Source organism: Sprattus sprattus (assembly GCF_963457725.1).
Source record: "Sprattus sprattus genome assembly, chromosome: 1".
In the NCBI taxonomy this organism is placed as follows: Eukaryota; Metazoa; Chordata; class Actinopteri; order Clupeiformes; family Clupeidae; genus Sprattus; species Sprattus sprattus.
Window position 1 is genome coordinate 66,858,035 of NC_137920.1, and position 21,662 is coordinate 66,879,696.

At 43.3% G+C, this 21,662-nt stretch overlaps 1 protein-coding gene across 1 annotated transcript in view; it reads right to left on the minus strand.

Moving 5' to 3' along the window:
* Nucleotides 1-209: 209 nt before the first annotated feature.
* The window catches only part of specc1 (sperm antigen with calponin homology and coiled-coil domains 1), a gene marked incomplete at its 3' end in the record, with an annotated part of 66,043 nt that continues 44,590 nt past the window's right edge, over nt 210-21,662 (minus strand). The window contains exons 8-15 of the mRNA XM_080832564.1: nt 17,655-17,848; nt 17,089-17,189; nt 16,816-16,876; nt 16,333-16,477; nt 14,621-14,723; nt 4,194-4,310; nt 3,088-3,147; nt 210-299 (exon numbers count right to left, since the gene is read on the minus strand). Of these exons, the coding sequence (XP_080688690.1) occupies nt 210-299; nt 3,088-3,147; nt 4,194-4,310; nt 14,621-14,723; nt 16,333-16,477; nt 16,816-16,876; nt 17,089-17,189; nt 17,655-17,848 (871 nt within the window). The remainder of the gene's footprint in view (nt 300-3,087; nt 3,148-4,193; nt 4,311-14,620; nt 14,724-16,332; nt 16,478-16,815; nt 16,877-17,088; nt 17,190-17,654; nt 17,849-21,662) is intronic.

The window sequence follows — 21,662 nt, forward strand, 5'->3', positions numbered from 1 at the left end:
AAGATCAGAAGAAAGAAAGAGTGCCATAACAAATTCCATTTGAATGTTTGTGTATGCACTGGGTTTTTGTGTGTGTGTGTGTGGATGTGTGTGTGTGTGTGTGTGTGTGTGTGTGTGTGTGTGTGTGTATGAGGTTCAGTGTGTTCATGGGACCAGGCAGAAAGTGCTTCTGTGCCTCCAGTCTCTTGTTATTCTTCTCAGGCCAAAGGTCAAGTCTCAAAATACTTGTAAATCTGAGACACGTAGTGCATGACACTCTGCCAGTCAGGTCTGTCCGTGTGCATCATGTCATCAATGTCCTGGATAGAGACAGATGTAGACAAACACACACACAGAGAATGAGAAAGAGAAAGAAAGAAATTAATACTTACCATAGCTAATGACCAAAGAATGACCTGTTTACAAACATTTAGACAACCCCTGAGAAAAAGAAATACTGTTTTGCTTTGTGTCTTGTCTGAATGGGCAATAAAAAAGTTCCCCCTGGCCATTGTTACACATTTATGTAGACAGCGCCATGTCTCAACCAATACAAACTCGAGAAGGTTCCCTCGGGTACTACAATTGGCTTTGGCTTCACTGAAGATTATAAATACATCTTTTCAAACAGGCATCTTCCCAGATGCCTTCAAAGCAGCTGTTGTAAAACCCTTACTTGAGAAACCCAACCTAGATGGTAATGCACTGACCACCTATACATGGGTTTCTCGGCTACGTCATCACTGGTTGCGTGCGCAATCTCGCGGCAAAAAGAAGCAAGATAACGTTGAAGTGGATGAGAAAGCTGTGGAGGAAGGCAACATGACAGGGAGTTGTTGTGTGGTGAACTGCTCTAACAGAGTTGGTAAGATGTTCAGCATCCGTTTGCCAGGAAAAATAAAATATCAAATCAAATCAAATATAGAAAAAGGCTCAACAATGTACAAGGTTACGTTTGGGAATATGTTGAGGGTGGGTGCAAGCATTCATGGCAACAGAATAGGGAACGGTAGGCTAAATAAGTAATAAACAATACATTTAAACTGGGCTTTCTGTATTCATTTGTATTAGGGTAGATGGCTTTCTGCCGCGGATTTGCGCGCGCAGCCTTCAATGTTTGTATACAAGAAACCCATGTATAGGCCAATATCCAATCTTCCATTCATTTGTAAAATACTTGAAAAGATAGTTTCAGTGCAAATAAAATCCTTTCTTAAAGAAAACAATATCCTGGAGAAACATACCACAGCACTGATACTGCTCTTCCAAAATAAATTTGGATGCAAATCAGGTCTTAACCCTTGTCCCCTTAAACCTAATTGCAGCGTTTGATACGATTGACCATGCCATCCTAATCAATCGTCTTGAAAAGCTTTCTGACTCCGTCTTTAACTGGTTCAGAACATTTTAAGTCCCACTTAAGGACTTTGAGCTGCATTGTTTTGTATAAAAGGTGCTATACAAATAGAGTTTATTATTATTATTATTATTACTTAAGACCTAAAATGAAAGTGTGGTACACTGGCAGCACTCAGCCCTGTTCTGGAGGTACCAGTGCACTGTTTGTTTCCTACCTCTATGTGTGCTGCCACCCGTTTCCTCTGCTGTGTAATTTCAATGTTCTTGCTCTTGCAGCACAAGCAAAGCAAGTCTTTTTTTTTATATAAAAAAGGAAAAAAAAATGTCTGCTTATAATAAGTGTCTGTGCAGTTAAACTTTCACCTGAGCAGTGAGCACACAGCCTTGCATGTGGAGTCAGTGCTGGAGTGCTACTGGAACAGGTGTGTGTGTGTGTGTGTGTGTGTGGATGGTCTGTGTACGTGTAGTCTGTAGCACTGCACATACGCAACGACCCACACTTCAACTTGCACTGTGAGAAATAAGAGCTTCAAACTGAGCTGCGTATAAACTGTCCAACTCTTCCACTATTGTCACCATCACATCGTCAATTCAGTGTCAGAGAATGACACTGCACAGCTGAGGATATCACCCTCTCATGGTGATGATTATGTGAATGAGTTTGAATTGTTTATACAACGTATCTACTTTCTTGGGTGAAGACCAAAAATATGCACTATGCTACTATATATGCCAACAGCAAAAAAAAATAAAATGTTTAACTAACATCCTTTCATTAATCTGCTTCATTTATTTCATTCATTTGTTCTTGTGAGGCTAGTTGCTTATACTGAGTTTATGGTTTGTTGCTGCCAATTGTTGACAGCAATGAAATGTATACACACTTGGACCTGTCTACACAAAGTCTCATACTTAAAGTACTAGTGTATTGTAGTGTGAAACACTAGTATAAGGAAACTTGAAATAGCATTATTATTTCCGTATAATTCAGTGGAATTGCAACACTTCCTGGTAATTAGTTTTTTTTTCTTTTTTTTTTTAAATGTGTTGTTATATAGAGAACACCCCCTGCTAATTTTACAACCCTTGGAGGCACACTGTAATAAAAGTCTGTTTTGGTTTCCAATTTGGTTTGTTAGTATGTTTGCATTACTCATTGGAGAAGAGGAAGAGTGAGTCTTTTGGGCTTCTTCACCCAAATGAGTAGTTGAGGGCGTCCCTGGGGAGGGAGGACGGGGACAGAGATGAACCTGGTGCCCTGCGGCTGGGATGGGGATGCTTGAATTGCTCTGTTATCTCAATAATCCCCGCAGCCTCAGAGTCCGTTCCCATGAACCTGGCCTACAGCTAAGAGGAGGCCAAATCCCAAACCACTGTCCAATCCAAAAGGCCATGTAGTGATATGTTTGCTGTACATGGAAGGGTGATATATGTATGCTGTACATGTCAGTGTGTCACAGCAGGAGCACATACAGTTCTGGCAGACACGCAGGAGTAAAAAAAAAATAAAAAAGAAGAGGGAATTCAATCATGTGATGAAGAGATGTCTGACTAGAGCTATTGCACTACCACCATAACTATGGCTATGACTTGTTCCATACCTACTTTTATCCACGGACACTGGGTGCACTCTCTCTGCCGGGTCTGTGTGTCTGTGTGAGTGTGTGTGTGTGTGTGTGTGTGTGTGTGTGTGTGTGTGTGTGTGTGTGTGTGTGTGTGTGTGAGAGTGAGTGAGTGAGAGTGACTCACCAAGGAGGCTTTGATGCCAATGCTCTCTGCTGCCTGAAACGCCAAAGTCAGGTTACGGACCTTTGGAAAAATAAACAAGGGATTTAGGCACATGGTAGCAAATAAACAGAGACTGGATGAAACCCCAGGCATTTCCATTGAAATTCCCTTCAGAGAATGAATAAGAGGCTGACTTAGTCCTAAAACTACAAATGCTGAGCCAATGAGAAATACTGTGGAGACTCACAATTGCATAGTTTAAAGGTGCAATATATAGATTTGACTTCTAGGCTTCTAACAAACAACAGTGTGAATCTGATGGCATGATACAATACAGTTTTCCCAATATTCCAGTGCATTTTGTAAATAAACTATAAATGAATTGTGAAACACTATTATTTTGCTAAACACTATAACTAGCACCTTTATGGTTGTTTATAGATCATTTCATTCATCAACAAAAACCACATATACCACCTTCAGGTTGATCGTTTCTGGGGGAGCCTTGCCTGCATCGTCACTGCATTGCATTGATTCAGGTAAACTTATTTATGTGGTGTCTCTGTCGACGTGGCAACCGGCTGGGCTGCGTAAGCCAAGGAGCTGATGAAGGTCGCTGAGAAGGGACCTCCCCAGCACAGGTGGCCATAGCCTGCTTCTCTTTCATCCCATAGCTCTTTCAAGACCTCTAATTATAATTTGTCTAATTTGTGACATATGGGCAAAGCTTTGTCACTGGTGTGTGTGGTGTGGTTGTTGTGAATGGAAGGCCACTCGGTAAACACAGAGGAACCGGGGGTAGGTCCTTCCTTCAACAAGCAATATGTGCTCCTATAATCACTCACATATCCATACCACCTCCTCACTAATATGTCAGCGGGGTCAGAGGGTAATGAAGGGCTAATCAATCTTCGTCTAAACGCTGAACTGGCAGTTATGCTCTTTAGAGAATGACGTTACAATGCCATTTCTGTAATTTATCAAAATAAAGACCCACTTAAAAGTGGTGAGTGTAAACACAAGCAGTTAGTTTATGCATGCTTAACCAGTACATGTTATGACTGCTAAGGACTAGACATTTAGTCTCTGTGTTGTGTGGTTGTTGAGCCTTTGTTGAGGGGCTGCACCTTGTCCTCTTTGATGAGCTCTTGGTAGGGTATGTGGGCCGGCAGGTAGGAATGGAGAAGAGCACAGAAGGCCAGGCCATCGCTCCAGCTGCTGCTGAAGTTGGTCATGTCGATATTCTGTGAGGGAGGAAAATGGGAGAGAGGGACGACTGTTATAAGGACGCCTTCAGGTAGTCATCTCTCTTTCAGCGCAGCATGCTTCACTGGGAGGAAAGACACAGTAAGAAGAGACTTTGATATATAACATCCGTATCATGGCTGGATATATGATATATTTTACAGAAAAAACTAAATGCATTTGTTCAGTTATGGTCAATATGCAGTTACAATGCTGGGATAATAATTCTGAGAATGCTGAAGAGCTCAACTGCATTTTGGTATTCTCCAGATCAGTGGTAATTCTGACTGATGATGTAAGGTTTAATACAATTACATTTGGAAGAGAAAATATTTAATCAAAATAATCTAACCAAAGAATAGACTCTTTATGTGGGTATGCTATGTCATTTGCTATGTCATGTTTCATCACCATATTTGTGGATTGAAATGGATTTGAAATTACAAGTGCAACAGCTATTTAAATTCTTCTCCAGTTTGTTTTAAACAATACACATGCAAGGCAAACACCTTTTTAAAAAAAGTAATTAAGGTGCAAAAAAAGCCTCAGGACTCCCTGGTTAAGAAAACCTACTATATTAACATGAGAGCACATTAACATTAAGAATGTGGCCTGAATTCTTAAATGATGGGCAGATGGGGGTTTATGTTTTTTTATACTTAATTTTTGAGTTTTTTAATGTGTTTTGTTTATTTATTTTGTCTGTTTTGTTTTGATATGGTTTGTTTATTTATTGTTCTTCTGTATTCTGTAGCCTCAGTCAGGGCATTGCTGCAAAAGAGCCCTGCGCTCAGTCAATTCTCCCTGAATCAACAATGATAATGATGATGAAATGATGAAGGCAGGTTGGACCATTCCACAGTGCCTATGTTTAGCCTTCCAGAGGGAAGGATGTGCAGGGAGGGAGACACGCAGGCAGTCAGGTCGCTGTAGCCCAGACCCAGCAAGAGCTGTGGGAGGGCCGTGAGAGACAGGGACGAGTCCGCGAGACGGACACAGAGGCTCCTCTGACGCTGTCAGGTCAAGCTACACCTCATACATCACCGAGCCACAGCATTGGCCAGAACCGATAAAGAGAGAGCAGGAGAAAGTGGGAGCTGTCGTTAAGGGAATGTCCCACACACCCTGAGCGCCTATCTCCCTGGGGCTATTTCCTGTGCTTCCCCAGTTATTTGTCTTCAGGCATGTTTTCCTCTGAAGCACGACTGGGAACGTGGCGTGTGGCCAGCGCTGCCTCTCCTGGGTACGGCTCTGGGGAGGCTGGGAGAGACCTCGGTAGGCCATGACCCCCGGCAATCGAAGTCTTTTGATTAGCCGTCAGATGTCAGAAATCAGAAGGTGACCCCGTCGCTCGTCCCGCGGTCCTTGTGGGAGGCCATGGCTGGGCTCAGCACCAGAGGCTCATCTGGACAGATTTGTACCTCAAAGTTCAGCAGCTCTATGATTCTGAATATCTGTGTTTTTTCTCAGTGCGAACATTATGCCAGGACATGGACCTCACTAATCCCTCTGAAATGCTTTAGGTCCCATTGAGCTTTTGTCTGATTATAATTACCTTGACATGCATCCAACATGGTCCTCCTGACTTGACCTCCACCCCCCCATTCTGCAGAACCAACAGCCATACGAATGAAGTGGAGTTAAAAGAAACCAAAAGCACAAATGGGACCACAAGCTTTCTTTAATGGCCTGAGAAAAATATAGTTGCAGGCAGCTCATTACTTACAAACCCTAGGGACAAAATAAGATTTATTTTTTTTGCTAAGGTCAATTGTAATGATACATTTAACTCATCCATGGATTTCCCTCAAAAGTAAGCAGTCGCTCTCTTCCTCGCTTTGCTGTCACCCTCTTTGTCCTCACCAGGCCAGCATCGTCATGTCACGTAGCATTCTTGGAATGCCTGTGTTTTACTGATGAGGGGTTTCAGCGCTGACCCCATTTTCTTGTGTGGAGAGTTGACCTTTGACCTGAGGCCCACATAGGACAGGGAGCTGATGGACAACCCTCACATGTGCAATTGGGGTTTATGCACACCTAAGAGCATGGAACCACATCCTGGACTCATCAGCTAGGAGTGTGTGTGTGTGTGTGTGTGTGTGTGTTAGTGAGGGTGAGGATAGCCTGTTGTACAACGGTGTCTTCACTGATGTTGCGTGTATGTGGAGAAAAAGGGCTGTGTGTAATCAGGATGTGATTAAGAAAAGAAACCCAGATGACCCGTACTGGCAGATAAGTGAGTTTGTGTGGGTGGAGGTGTGGTGAGGGATGATTAGGCTGGGTTCTGAGGAATGTGTGTTTGGGGGGTCAGTGATGTCAGACTGACTGGACCAACACTGTGGGACCCAGCTCGTGAAAGCAAACAGCGAATCGAGTGACAGGAAATATCTCAGTGTGCTAAAAAGGACTGCACAGGGAGAGAGAGGAAGACTGAGCAAGAGAAGGGTGTTTTTTCTACAGACATTATTTCTTAACATGCATTACCAAATCTTGAACCACCATCCACCATTTAACTTCCCTCCGCTGAAACCTCATGTATTTAAGACCCCGTTAACGTATTTGTAAATACGTATCACATATTTGTGACATACTCAGCCTTGCACAACCACGTCACTAGAAAGAACAGCGAGACGTCACCTACAGTGAGAGTTCCCAGCATGTTCCGTGACCAACTGCCCCCTAATATGTCTTTCCATCCATCCCGAGTCCCGGCTGAGATGGTGGCAGGCCGGCTGTGTGCTCTGCTGTCAAGGAGACTAGGCAGGGTGTCTGAAACATCTGAGACCCACGAGAGCTTACTGGGACACACCGCACCACAGACGCCACGTCGCGTCACATCACTCACCCCGTCACTGACGGCCAGGAGCCGCCTCAGCCTCAGATGGCCTGACAGTGACTAAAAGTCTCATGACGGAGGAACTGATGAACTAGAAGAGAACACAGCCTCAAACTGACAAGGCTGCCGATTGGCTCAGCTGCCTCTCTTAGCTTGCAGGAGAACCCATTAGAGGAAGGCCCTAATGATGACTGTGAGCGATCTGACTCAGGAGGGGGGCACCCACTCTCTCGTTCCCCTTCAGAGGGAGAAGGAGAGAGGGAGAGAGAGAGCGAGAGAGAAAGAGCGTAGTTTTCTAAGGAAGAACCACAATTGCCGTGGTGACTGAGCGCCTTCTCCACCCCCTGTGTTCTCCCTGTCTTTGTTTGGGCCGCAGCGAGGGAGGAAAAAGAACAACAAAAAGAGAACGCTGAGGTAAGGAGCCACACAATGAATCATTATGCCCCTATGGCCGCCCAGGACAGAGAGAGAAAGAGCGGGAGAGAAAGAGACGGAAATAGACGCGGACTGACAAGGTCACATGGCTTTAGATGACCGCAGGCTGCAGAGGCCAGCAGCAGCTATGGTTTGCAGTACCGGGATGTCGAGGAGTCTTTGCAGTGCTTTAAACTGACCAGATAACACATTCCTCGTCTTTGCTGCTTCCTTATATATACATAGACACTTTCTCAAAGCCAGCACGCAGGTCAAGAGACGCTGCTCGTGGCCCTATTTCACAACAGGCTTAACTTATTGCGTGTACACTCAATTATTACTTCCCCCCCATAATTCCACTTGCTGACCTTTACTGAATTCCGTAGCCCATGTTTGTGTGTAAGTAAACAAACAGCAGCTGGCGTTAAAAGTAGGGCAGGTGTGCTGCTCCTTTAAGACGGGGAGCCACCTAAGAACCAGCAGAGTCCGCAGACAGAACAGACGACCTACCCCACGAGAGAGAGACGGCGTCCCCCATCCAGCCTGCCTGCTTGTGTTTGTTCCGCACGGGCCTGGAGCACAGAGCGGGGACAAGCGGATGAGCCCTCTCCCCGCCTGGCCCGGCTCAATCCCTCGGCTGAATGCCGCAAAGGCCCCTGTTTTCTTTGCTCATTGTCTCCATCCTAAACAAACAGGTTTTTTTTTTTTTCTTTCACTGCATGTTGTTCGAGTGCAAGCTGCGAAACTGCGTCTGACCTAAATAAAGCACATCAAACGTCCAGACAGAGATACAGTGGGAAGCCAGCGCAGGACTGTCTGACGATCATCTTAAAATAACTTTCAGAGGGGCCATAACAATTGGTGACAAAATAGTCAAAAAGTGCCTTACTGGGCTGGGGTTGGGTCCTTGTCCGGGTGGAATTACAGTGACTGAACAAACTGCAGTAGGCCCCTGTACACACAGGCTGCGTTTCTAAAGCCTCAACGTATCAGAGCGAATGCATCTGACCTTGGTCTGACTGGCCATTGGAATGCATCAACTGAAGAGGCACGTATGAGGTTGCAGCATGGGAATTAATTCGTATTAATAACAATGTATTCGGAGAACAAACCCCTTGAGAATTCAACATAAATGTTCGTATATAGAAAACACATTGCATAAAACAAATCAACATGAATACACTCACACATACACAGACAAAAGCTCTCCCAGGCCTCACAACTCCCCCCACAAAGTGCTTATTTCTTTTTTTAGTTGTATATATTTGAGAAGTAGAAGTTTCAAGGTTTCTGAGGGTGTTATTTTTTTGTCTCTCAGACAAGACAAGAACTCGCAGGCATATTGACAAAAATTCCCCACAAGACCATGCTAACCTATAAGGGTTTAAACCAAACCAGAGAGTGTGGGTTGCCCAAATTGCCTCAATCTGTAGATAATAACTGTATTTGTCTGCTTTGGGATTTGATGAGCTAATGAGCTTCAGCTAACAACATTTGTCACGGGCCACCAGAGGCCTTACGTGCGCGTATTGACCAGCTTTGCTTAACATGCCGGTCATGACTGCTGATCTCCCCTCCACATTAAAAGTGATGAAGAGGGGCTCTGAGACGCAGTTGGCCTACGTTGGCTACGTGCAAAGATATCCTCTCACATCTTGAGAGCCAGATAGGCCTGCAGGAGCCGGTGGCATCTCTCACCACATTGGGTCAAGCAGGTGGAGGCGAGGGAAGGTACGTGATGAGGGTGGTGGTAAGAGGATGTGACTGGGGTGGGGGGGGGGGGGGGTAGCATCCCGCTCACCATAGCAACGGCACGATTTACACACACACACACTGTCAGCTGTGGCTATTGAGCTCTGTTTCTCTCACAGGCTAATTAAGGATGTATTAGCCTGGCCTGTTCCTCGGCACGAGAGACACTAGTGGGGTTTTGCCAATGGCACCACCAAAAAAATAGAAATCGACATTTCTATCACGGTGAGTGTGTTTTGGGAGACACTGAATTAAAGAAGTAAATGTATCACCCATTGTGACAATTTGTATTAATGAGGGGTAGTGGTTAGATTCCATGATTAAATAGCATTATTATCTGGAGAACTAGTAAACTGCCAAGCTAGCTTACATAGAAATAGAAAAAAATAACAGTAATGTAAGCATGGATAAGGGCTTAGAAATAATGGAATCGATGCGATCTCTCTGTATAAAGCTGAAGAACTGGCTTAAGTAGAGCAAGGTTACAAAGCTATTGCAGCACTTACATTGTTTTATGATAAAACACATGATAAAACACAGGTACCAGTCAAACCTCTGGGCTTGTTAGTAGTAGTAGTAGTAGTTAACGTTAGCTGCTGACTGTTGTTTTCTATCGAAATATCACGGGATTCAATGACAGCTCAGCTCAAATTAACGTATTTATATAATATATTAATTTAGATTAAATCCTAATCACCAAGCATATCCAGACCCTTTTACTGGTACTGCAACATTTCAAATCAGTTTTGCTCATGCCTGTATCTACCATGTCCTCTGCATTTTTTGCCATTATTCAGATATTTAATTGAAAAAGAGCCCAACACAGCTTGGATTTTAAACATGTACCGGTAGTTTAAGATGCCCATGTACACAACGATATGGGGTGCGTCCCTAGATACACTCTGGTGCCCTGCCTCAAAACGAGAGCACAATATTTAGAATTCACAGAGTGTTTTATTTATCAACGATGAACCGAACGACTAAACTCATAAACTCATTTACGGACGCACCAACATGTCACTGTCTGCCTGATGTATTGGTTTCTTATTTCACACAGAAAAAAAATCAGACTGACAGACTGAAACAAACTAAACTGACTTTTGAAAAAGATAACGTCAAGCCACAGCTTAAAAGGATGAGAGAAATCTGTGAGAAAAAGTACAGGCAGGCCTACTGCCAAGAAGGAAATGCAAAATTAGTGGATGCCACATGGACAAAAATTAACTGTGCTTAAATGCCGTGTTGGATGGATTACCTTTTTCATAAACACGACCCAAAGCCAAATTAATGAAAATAATACCATTGCGTGGACTTGTTATTAAGACTTTTGATATCATTTTAATAATTCAAGTCTTGCCTAGTCTCTGAAGTACCCAACTTGGGAATACTCGGAAGGACCTGTTCTAACAAGGAAGCATTCTTGACTTTGAGAAACGCCCAGAGAAATCAAGCGAGGGCTCTTCCCAAGTGAGAGGCAGTCAAGAGGTGAGCCAGACAGCAGGTCCTGATAAATGCTCTGTAGCCGAACCTGTACGTTTATTTATCCATATTTCCTTAGTGATACAGTGTAATACTTATTTACTAATCTACCTCTCTCTAATCTAACTTCTCTCTCTCTCACACACACTCTTGTTTGCATAGTTTATTGTGTCAATAAATTCACTGTTAACCAAACATTTGTCAAGTGCCTATGTTGTGGCTGTATCCATCTCAAAATCTCCCACCAGGTGATCAGATATGTTAATATATAACAATAAGAAATAAGCAGTATTGTTTAGAGCAGAAATGTTTTGCCCATTAATGCCAAATGTGTAATTTGAAGTGCTGCCCCCTAGACTGTGTAACAATTCATTAGAATGCGTATAGTAGTCGTATTATTCCTCTGAATTTGAGTTGGAAACTAACTATTCATATCAGTCATGGCTCCTGCCTGCATAGTATGGCCACAAACAACACATAGTCTGCACACTACAGACACACATACATGTACAATCACAGGCACTCTTCCTTATCTCTGATGTCACATAAATTAGTATAAAACAACGGTTGGTTTTGCATTATTTGGGGAAATAGTGTGGGAATGAAAGAAATTTGCAACCCATTGCAGTTGTTGAGGGAAATCCTTGACTCTATCTTACTATCACAGGATTGCAAATTCCTGGAGGAACTGCTCTACATGCAAAGTGCATCCACCTGCACAGAATCTTACAAGACCCCTTTCCTTAGACGTTTCCTTCACGGAAATCGTCATGAACGTGCCGTGGTGCACCGAAGAGACGTATTTCTCTGCTGCCCTCCACACCAAAGTAGGTGTTTACAAAGTCAGCAAACTCTCATAGATAACAGCGAGGCTCTTTTTCATTCCGAGCCTGTCATTTAAATGTAATTACCACGCTGTTTGGCCATTGACCTGGTGACAATAGGACAGCTGTCTAATGAGCTCTGCCCTCTCCTCTCCCTCTTGCGCCGGCTCATGCGATGGGCTCACGTCTGCCGCGGGGGCCATGGCAGCTTTGGAAAGAAGCACAACACAATAAAGCGTCCAGTTTCCTGACACCTCATCTGAAGTGAACAGGGGTAGCTGGCTGCTGTGGGGGTGGGGAAGGAGAGGGGGAAGAGGGGGCAGGCAGTCGATATTCATACCGGTCTGGCTCCCTTTCCATAACGTCCCTCCCTGCGGAAATGAACAAGGCTTTATGCAATTTACGGTGAGAGGGCTGTCAGGGGAATCTGACCACCCCTCTCCCACATCATGCCCCTCTGAACACAAAGCAAACAGCCATGTTTGAACTGAGATTCACTGCGGACACACTCCATGGAGGAACACAGATAATAAACAATGCTCTGATGCATACAGATGCACATCCGCATGCCTTACTGCGTGCGTGTTTGCTTCTGCATCTGCGTCCTAGGGTGCGTCAAAGCGGGCTGGATGCGTCCACCTGACAGGGCTGTCCATCTCCAGATGTTAACAGGTAATTGGTCCTTAGACGAGGACTGTTTCTTATTAAAGAGGGTCCAAGTTGTCTGCTCTGACCTTTTCCCTGGGCCGACATTAAGCTCAATTTGCAGCTTGTGTCCTCCTGAGGTGCCTAACCTTTTCCTTGGTGCATAACTGGTGGGAGGCCTGTGGCCATGTTTGTACCACTGAGCCTCTTTAAAATAGCTGAGAAAGAGATAGCGTTCTAAACCCAATTTATAATAGCTACATACGTAACATACACATATTTAATTGATATCCACTTTGCCTGCTAAAGCAAAATAATTAAGACCAGTCTATACATTACAACTATTTATTTGGGAATAGATTTTAAAAAAAGCGTGTTGTTAGGGACTGTTGTTGTGTGCGACTTGACTTTGGATTGAAGGCCCTGATAACACATTTTTGGGTATACTCTCTGAGCCACTGGTGTAATTCTGATAAGTACATAATCCAAAAAAATGGGACTTGCCCATTAAAGTCTAAAAAGAAGACCAAGAAGTTACAGCATTTGCTCATGGTTGAATAACATAACATTATTTTAGAAGATGCAAAACACTATATTTGTCAAAATGTACAATCTTAATACCTAGAACTGTGGAAAACATCTTTCCAATAATGATGAAAAGCCCTGCCGTGGTTTGGTACACGAGGTACTGAGTCAGAGAACATGCAGCATTCTTTGTTTCAATGTTTCATTGTAGGATTTCCCCCTGCATTGAAATCTGCACAATATGAGGGGAAATATTCCTGGATTTAGGTAACACAAAGGCAAGATGGAAAAAAATCATAAATCATTTAACCGCCAAGAGCCTAATTATCGTAAACCAAACTTTTCAACTCTTAGCTAAAGCCTCTTATGACATTCCAGAAACCTGAGGGTGCCTGTGCTTTCTCCAGTGGGGCTAAATGGGCGCTCCCGGGACATGAAACCTCGGCCATTTTTCTACTCTTTGGGCTTGATAAGCTAATCAAGCACACTCATGGGAACACAGCAAGATGGATCAGTCAGCGAATGTTGCACAACAACAAAACCATCCACATCTGTCAGCCGGCCGAGGTCCGCTCCACAGAGGAATCGGCATGATGTGATTAAAGACCACAACTAAACCCGACAAGAGCACAGGGAAAACTCAGACCCACATGGCCAAAAAATTACTCAAAGTCCACTGCTCAATGTGCTGCAAACCACCATAGATTGGACATCTCATCCTATTGGATGAGCCACTGCCAGGAGAGAAGGGGTTGTGTGGGAGGTGGGCGGTATCAATCAAAAGACTATGTGACTATGATGGGGTTGCTCTTAGCACCTGGTGCAAAGCATTACATTGATGATATGAATATAACTCTTGGTCTTACCTTATGCAATGGTGAGGTATGGATGAGTTTTTTTATTGTGTTTACAACTAGCAGCTGTTTTTTTAATGAATTACATAGAAAATGATCATCATTTGTAAGTCCAACTGATTAATAAATCATAAATAAATCATATTTCCCTATATCTACTTTTTTAAAGCACTAATTTGTTTAGCCTCGTTAGTGTAGTAGCCTAGTCTATTATATAACTCAGTGTTTGAGCCATCATTGAGGAATCGGTCCACATCTCACAATTGCTGCACGTTCATTTTATCCCAACGACAATCTATTTTATCAAAAAATTCCAAACAATTGATTTCTGCTGTCACCATCTTTCCTCTTGTCGACCAAGGGCTCCGGCCGAGAAACTGAGTATGCGCGAGAACTAGTGTAAAATTGGGGGGGGGGGGGGGGGGGGGGGGGGGTAATGTAGGCAATCGTTTTATGGCGACAGATTAGTTCGGAACTGAACGTGAACTGAACATCACATGACTAACGAGTACTGGATGTAGAAACTCAAGAGTTGATGTAGCCGCTCGATTACTCGATTGTCACTGCTACACAATGCTGCAAACATTATAGATGCACGCGCTCACACTGTGATACATTTGCAAATACACTGAGTGTAAACACAAGTTCATGTACTGCAGGTGTGTGAATACACACTCTTTGCCAAGAATTAACATTGAATGCGTAGCGCAAATCTCCGTAAACAGAGTTATGGAATCCTTGTGTAGTAACTGACAAGCCGTGGGGGCAGGACCTCACAAGTAAGCGATTTCACAGTGAAGCAATCCCTTGCTTCACTCGCAATCTTTCACGAACCCGGCACGTCTTACCGTGTAACAAACACTGGGCCGGATTCACAGAGAGAAAGAAAAGGAGAGATAGAGAGAAAGGGAAAGATGCGGAAAAAATGTCAAACTTTAGTGTCAGAGATATGCAAGAAGTCGTGGAACTCTGGCCCCTACCGGATAGCCCTCTGTTTTCTTCTGGCACCACTTCAGGAGAGCGTTTCTCTTTGATCCGCCATACTCCCGCGCCAGAGCGGCCAAGGGGTCTTTTCTTTCCGCTCTGTCACCAGGGGACACCACCGCACATAGTCATGGTGAGAGACAGAAAAAGACAGAGAGAGAAAGAGCGAGTCAAAAACACTCAACAACATCTGTGCATGTGTGAGAATGACCGATGTCTGTTTTGATATGGGTGTGTGTGTGTATGTGTGCAAGGAACGTGTTTCCAAGGAACCGGAGCAAAGTATTGCAGCAGAATCATCTGTCTTTTTGTGTGTGCACGCGAAATGTGTCACTCTACAAATACTTTGGGGCCGTTAGATGCCAATCAGCGAGTCTCTACCGTACATAAGAGATCCTGCCTGTTCTGAGTGTTTAGCCCTTGAACACGTGCTGTTGTTCCATAGGGCTCTCTCCCTGAGGGTGCCGCATCATGAAAGTTAATCAGAGCGCTGAGCACAATCATGGGAAGAACTGGAGGCACCGTGGTCATTGCACTTAGAATCATGTCCACTAACCTCCCCGCGACAGGCCTTGAGCAAACATTAGTTAAACAACAAGGGTTGTGGTAGGAAGTGTGTGTGTGTGTGTGTGCGTGTGTGTGTGTGCGTGTGTGTGTGTGTGTGTGTGTGTGTGTGAATGTGTGTTTGTGTGTGGGGGGGGGCATGGACTATGTTGCAGAGGGATTTGTCATAGTGTGTCTGGGGACCCTATTCTTACTTCTGAAATAATGTACTGTGACATGCGAATCTGTCCAATAAGGTCAGAGGCAATTTTATTAATGCACAGGCCAAATGTTGAAAAAACAAACAAATAATGTTTCTCATATGGAACTAGAACAGCACCCTTTCAGGTTAAGATAACCATTAAATAATATTAAACAGAAGCATTCTAACACTAATACAGTAATTATAATTCTAGTGCACTAATGCCTGCTGTCATGCAATCCAAAGCAGGTTTCCTGGTAATATGACTGCAAGATATTCTAGCTCATGCCAAAAATATCATTAGCCACTTCCTCAGACATCAGAATGGGTCCATAATTGTACGGTTGGATGTCAATCTGAGTAAGTAGGCGGAAGAAAATAGTAGCGGATATTACTATGAAACTGAAGAGAAAGTAATTTCCGAGTATCAACGCTTAAGGGGCCTAAAGAAATATTTGAGGTTATTATCATTCGAGTTAAGAACACAAATGTTTTCCGCTTTTAGATATTAGACTTTAAATGGGATGAAAGCTACTGGAAATTATGACAAAATTACCAAAAAATCATGTCAGCTAATTTTGCTGTGAATGGCACTACCTATTACAAACATCTCAGTACAACATCCTTTCTCTTTCTCAAAATATAACCACGCCAATGAAAACATTTCCAAAGAAGAGATGAACATCTGTGCTGTGAGATGCCTCACAAGCCAAACACACCATGAAAGTGATAAAATGTTTAATGTCAATATTTACAGTTCTTACGTGTTCACATTATCGTCGGTAATGTCAAATGCATCTTGGCAACATCTGTTTGAACATTCTCTACATCTAATATTGATCTTAGGTTTTGATCTTTGTATTTGTATTTGTATTTTTGCTGATACACACCCATTAACCAGAATATGACACCTGAGACATTTGTGTTTTACATAGGGTGCAGTAAAGTAATTCTCATGGTTACCTGAGCTTACTGTTGTCCCATGTATAGCTGTAAGAGCCCATGGAACAGCACAGAGCTGCTGGACTCTTAATCACAGACTCCAGCGATGGGCTCTTTCTCATGAAAGAGGCAGGTTTCAGTTCATCACCGGGGCTTGAGAGGGGGTCTGAGAGAGGGGGGGAGAGAGATAAATGGCGAAAAAGTAATGTTCTTCAGATTACTCCCCATAATTAATGTGCAAACAAAAATTACGGGAAAGACTGTGCAAATAATTTAATTAACCAGCTGCCAGAGGTGCAATAAAGCCTCTTCATAAAATCAGAGCCAAATCAATACAGTGACATTTATTCCTGCTATCAGCAACACAGGTAGGCATTTGGTCATTTCTGTAATGAATCCTGAGCTTTGCACTCTACTCAGAAAGCTCATTTGGTGGTTAGGAGTGAAAAAAGCGTTAGCTAGAGGGAAGTGTGTTCAGTGCATCAGTGTTCTGAGATCATTTACCTGTGTGAGAGAAGTTGACCTTTCTTGGTGTGGTCTTTGACAGTGGCTTGATTGTGTGCCTCTAGAAAATGAAAGCATCGGATTAACAGACACACACACACACACTCTTGTGCAATCATTTTCTGGTCTGATGACCCAGCAAACAAAAAGGTACAGCATCACAGCCATCAGATGCAAAACACCGATAGCTTTGAATGATACGTTATCAAGGGCTAATGATTTGCCTTCACCTGTGGTGGGGATGTACCTAACCGGAACTGGAACGTGTAGTACCTGAGTAGGATGCACTGTAGCAGAGGGGGACGTGCTGACAGGTATCCCACTCAAGGGGCTGCGGGTGGAGAGGTTGACTTTCAGTGCTTTAGCAGGAGCATCTGGGGAACAAGATGAAAACATCAAAGACGTACACTAAGCATTGTGCCTTATACTGGTCACACATATGACGACAGGCGTAAGCAGGGCCTGAGCTGGAAAGGGCTCATAATAACTAAGGCAAGCTACTTTAAGCTAGGGTCAAGCTAATTGAACGGGTACACAGGTACACGAAAGAGCTAGATCTATATCTCAGTAAACAAAGGCGATGTATAAAGCCTTGCAGCCTGGCTCTCAATAATGAATGAGCAAGCCCGGGTCCGCACGCACAGGTCCGCCATCACAAAGACCAGATACACTCATGTCAACACCTCTCCTTTCTTATGTGTGGCCATATTTGGTCTGATGATTAGCATTAGGGTAACAGATCAAATCTGGGTGCTTTCTGCAGGTCTTAATCCTGGTAAACCAGCTGTTGCACTCCTGGGGTTGGGGTCAGAGTAGGGAGATAAAGCTGGTGTCCTCACTGTCCAACGGCCGGTCGAATGATTTAATGAGGGATTTGACCGAGGCGGCTATCTTGGCCTGGCTGCTACTGCTGCTGCTGCTGCTGCTCTCGCTCCCATCGATGCTGGCCGGCGTGTTCTGGGTCATCATGGGGATCCCACACCACTGTGCTCTCTCCTCCGGTTTGGGCACATTCCTCTCATCACTCTGTAACCTAGAGAGAGCAAGGGGGATATAAGGCCACACAGCTGCAGATAGAGGGGCCGGTTCATGCAGGTATAAAGAAATGTTACATCAATCCACTTGGACAAACAATGTACATGAAATAACCACCATATGAATAATAAAGCTAGAACATCAGTAGGAAAATAGTACCATTGGTATACAGTAATCTTGGGGTAGTACATCTAGTACATGCACTAAGAATGTGTATAGTCTGAGAAAACTAAAGTCCATGGATTATAAATTTAAAGGAGAGGCATTCTGTGGTAGAAAGTCTGAACCCGTGCATAAAGGATTAAGACACAGAACAGTTTGCAACAAACGAGACCATAAAGCCTCTAAAAGGTTTGATCTTACATTTATTCACTTAAAGCAATAAATGCACACAACATAATGACTCTACACATACGAGTAATTTAAATTCTCATACTTCAGCTTTCCTAAGGAGCAGCAGTTTGTTTCTGATATTTTTTAACATCTCATTTTTAGCGACTCAAAGGCATTTTTCGTAGTCTTAGCCTTAGCACAGAAAATAAATAAAAACATCTGAAAAACCCTCTTAAGTATTAGGCGCTGGGGCATAATCTGTGTTAGATAATCACATGCCGTAATAATCATAGTTGTGGCACAGTACTGCCACTACTGTACAGTCCTCTGCTTTGTTTATTTAGAGTGGCTAAAGCCACAAGGATCACTTTAACCTGAGAGTTCAGCCAGCAGAACGGAGAGATTTCCCTGACATTTGGATAGTGATCAGATGCATGAGCACCAGAGTAATCACTGAACAGAAGTATCAATAAACCTGTGTGTGCACGGCAGCTGAGGTCCAAAACTACTTCAGAACTTCACGGCAGTAAAACTTGAACTTGAATCAAACTCCACACATATAGTGCAGTAAAATCCCTTCTATTAATAACACAATCCTAGGAATTCAAGGAATAATGATACAAAGCAAGGAAAGTCATTCATAAACACTTAAGTGATTTGACTTTGATACTTATTTGTGGGGTAAAAAAAAAAACATGAAATAGGAATTCATGGGGATGAGAAGAAAAATAATGAAACAATCCACATACTATACCTAAACTCATATATTTACCGCTAATTGGTTTCCTTCAGACTATGGAAATGAACATGTATCAATACTATGGTGCCACCTAGTGACAATACATGTGTAGTGCGTTTTGGCATACAGGCAGCAAATGATGACACTAATGTGAAGTATTACCGCATGAGATCTTCCATGAAATGGAAATGGCTTAAATGTCTCTTTATTATATTTGTTTTTACAAACACTTATCAGCACATCCCAGAAGAAGGATAGAACAAAATAAACACATACATGAGGTGTTGTATCAAGTGGAATGTCACCTCCGGTAAAACTTTCACAAAACAACATAGTCAATGTAACATAGACTCCATGGGGTGTTTCATCACCATCAAGTACAATCTAACACTGGCAAAAGTGAGGATTTTGGCTGTTTTGTTATTTGTGTTGGCTTTTGTCCTAAGGCAATTCAATAGGTATTTCTAAACTTCTCAACTTATGAAAAAAAGACTTTCAACATCAGTAACTTAATCTGAATATTTAGAAGCACTTTGAGTTGCTCAAAGGCACAGTAAAACAAGCCCAAAGCTTGGATATGAATTGCCAGTTGCACAGACATTTAAATCATATCACAATTAAACACATTTAGATTTCACTGTAACTCGAAAGCATTTTTCACATATCAAAATTCACATAATCTTGTCAGTATCAAGGGCTGGGGCCTTTGGCAGATTCAGACAAGCCTCACAAAGTACTCTTGGTAGCCAATGTGTCACATGTCTTCTCTTAATAATACTGTAATATTGATAAAGGCATATCGGAGTCGTAAAACACAGTCTTCCGGCAGTCTCCGCGAGTGTCTATCTGCCCTCTACTGCTGTTTTGGTGTCAAATGCAGATCCAGTGGCAAGTCTGAAACAGAGAAGAATGGAGGAAGCTGAAAGCCGGCTGATGACACAAGACCAGTGAATAAGAAGCCAATCACAGGCCTCCTGTAAGGCTGTAGGTACCAGCAGTAGAATAGCCTCACTGACAATGAAAGCTTTTAGTAGACATACTACTTGCTCACCATCCTGCATGCATTTCTGAAATTCATAAAAACATGTGCACGTTTTTATAAATATAAAACATGAATGTTTTACAGAAGGTACGATCACAAGGTCAGGTTCAACAGTTTTGTGCAAAATCACGGTCAGTTTCACTAAAAACCTTTTTTATCAATTAATTTCAAGGTCTGTGAAGACATTCATTGGAATCGTTCACGGATGGATTATTGAGTCAGCGCTGCAGTTGCTCAGAGCAGACAGCAGGTGGAGCTCTATGCTACTACAGTAGGCCAACTGAGAAATGAAGAGGGTTACGTCAAGCAAAGAAACCCAGCATTTTCCCAAGACAGCAGACAGATCTCAACCGGCTGATAAGGGGGAGGCAGAGGAGACAGACAGCGCACGCATCCACAGCAGAAGCAGTGCAAGAAGGTGAGAAATCAGGGCAGCACACAAAGCTATCCACTACTATGCATCCACTCGCAGCACACGGGCTAGCCCCCACCCCCCCCATCATTCACTACCAGGGCAGCACTCAGGGCGGCGCCAGCGTCCAACTCACCTGGGTCCTCACACAAGGGCCGGCCATGTCAGAAGGGCAATCCACTAGAGAGTGAGGTCAGGGAGCTTCTGTGTTGGATACTGAGCAGGGAGCATCGGCTAGGCCGGTGGTTGGGGAGAGGTGGGTAACGACTGTGGTGACGGGGGTACTGGGTTACTAATCAGTGAGGATGAACTAATGAGTGGGATACACAGCGTGAAAGTACAGCATTTTGACACATAACAGGAACGTGCGAGTCGTTTTAATCTTTAAACCGCAGGGCAGGATACACAAAGCCTGAAATCACAGAAGTTATTTGACCCTTCTAACACTTCTTTTTTAAAGTTTGGTCTATTTATTTGTTCATCCATCTATCGATATTTGTTAACATAGACAACCCTAGCCCACTCCAACCCAACAAGAACAGTGCTCGCCTAAAAGTACGGTTTGCCATATGAACATGCAATATTTTTAGACCGGAACCGATAGCCACCTACTCAAAAGCAATAAAATAGCGTAGTCATTTAGCCATCACATGACAAGCCTCAATAATCTATGCAGCCCATCAATCTCACATAAGCCATTTGATCATCATCAATTCAACTATACTATTATAATGTACAACAAATTACTTTGTTTTGTGTATCCAATCAGTTGTCACAATGTTGATGTATGTCTGTGTCAGTTGAGTGTGGTGATAACTTTTTTGCCCTGGCAATGAAAATGCAACAAGGTTGTGCTGGTGGAATAACAGTTCCACAGACGAGAGGAAGTTCAGAAAGGACAGCTGGACAGTATGCAGCAGCTCCACAGCTCAAAGCAGAGGGAGGAAAGCTATTAAGGGGTACAAGAACAGCTAGAACTCTGGGGAAAATTAGAGAGTTTCGGCAAATCCCTGGATTTGTAAACCCTGAAATCCAAAGATCAAAACTGACATAAAAATCCAATAATTTGTTCATCGCAAGCGCATGTTATTGCTTACATAATGTGAGAGAGGGGGGGGAAAAAAATGGGATAACGTTAGAAAGTTGGATCAATACTCTTCTCCCAGTAGCTAGGCACTAAGCAAGCTGATTAACGCTGAGGTGTGTAAGAAACCCCACAAGCAACCACCCCTGACAAACTGTGCTCAGAACAGTGTGTGCTGACAAAGACACTGTGTGCATCAGGC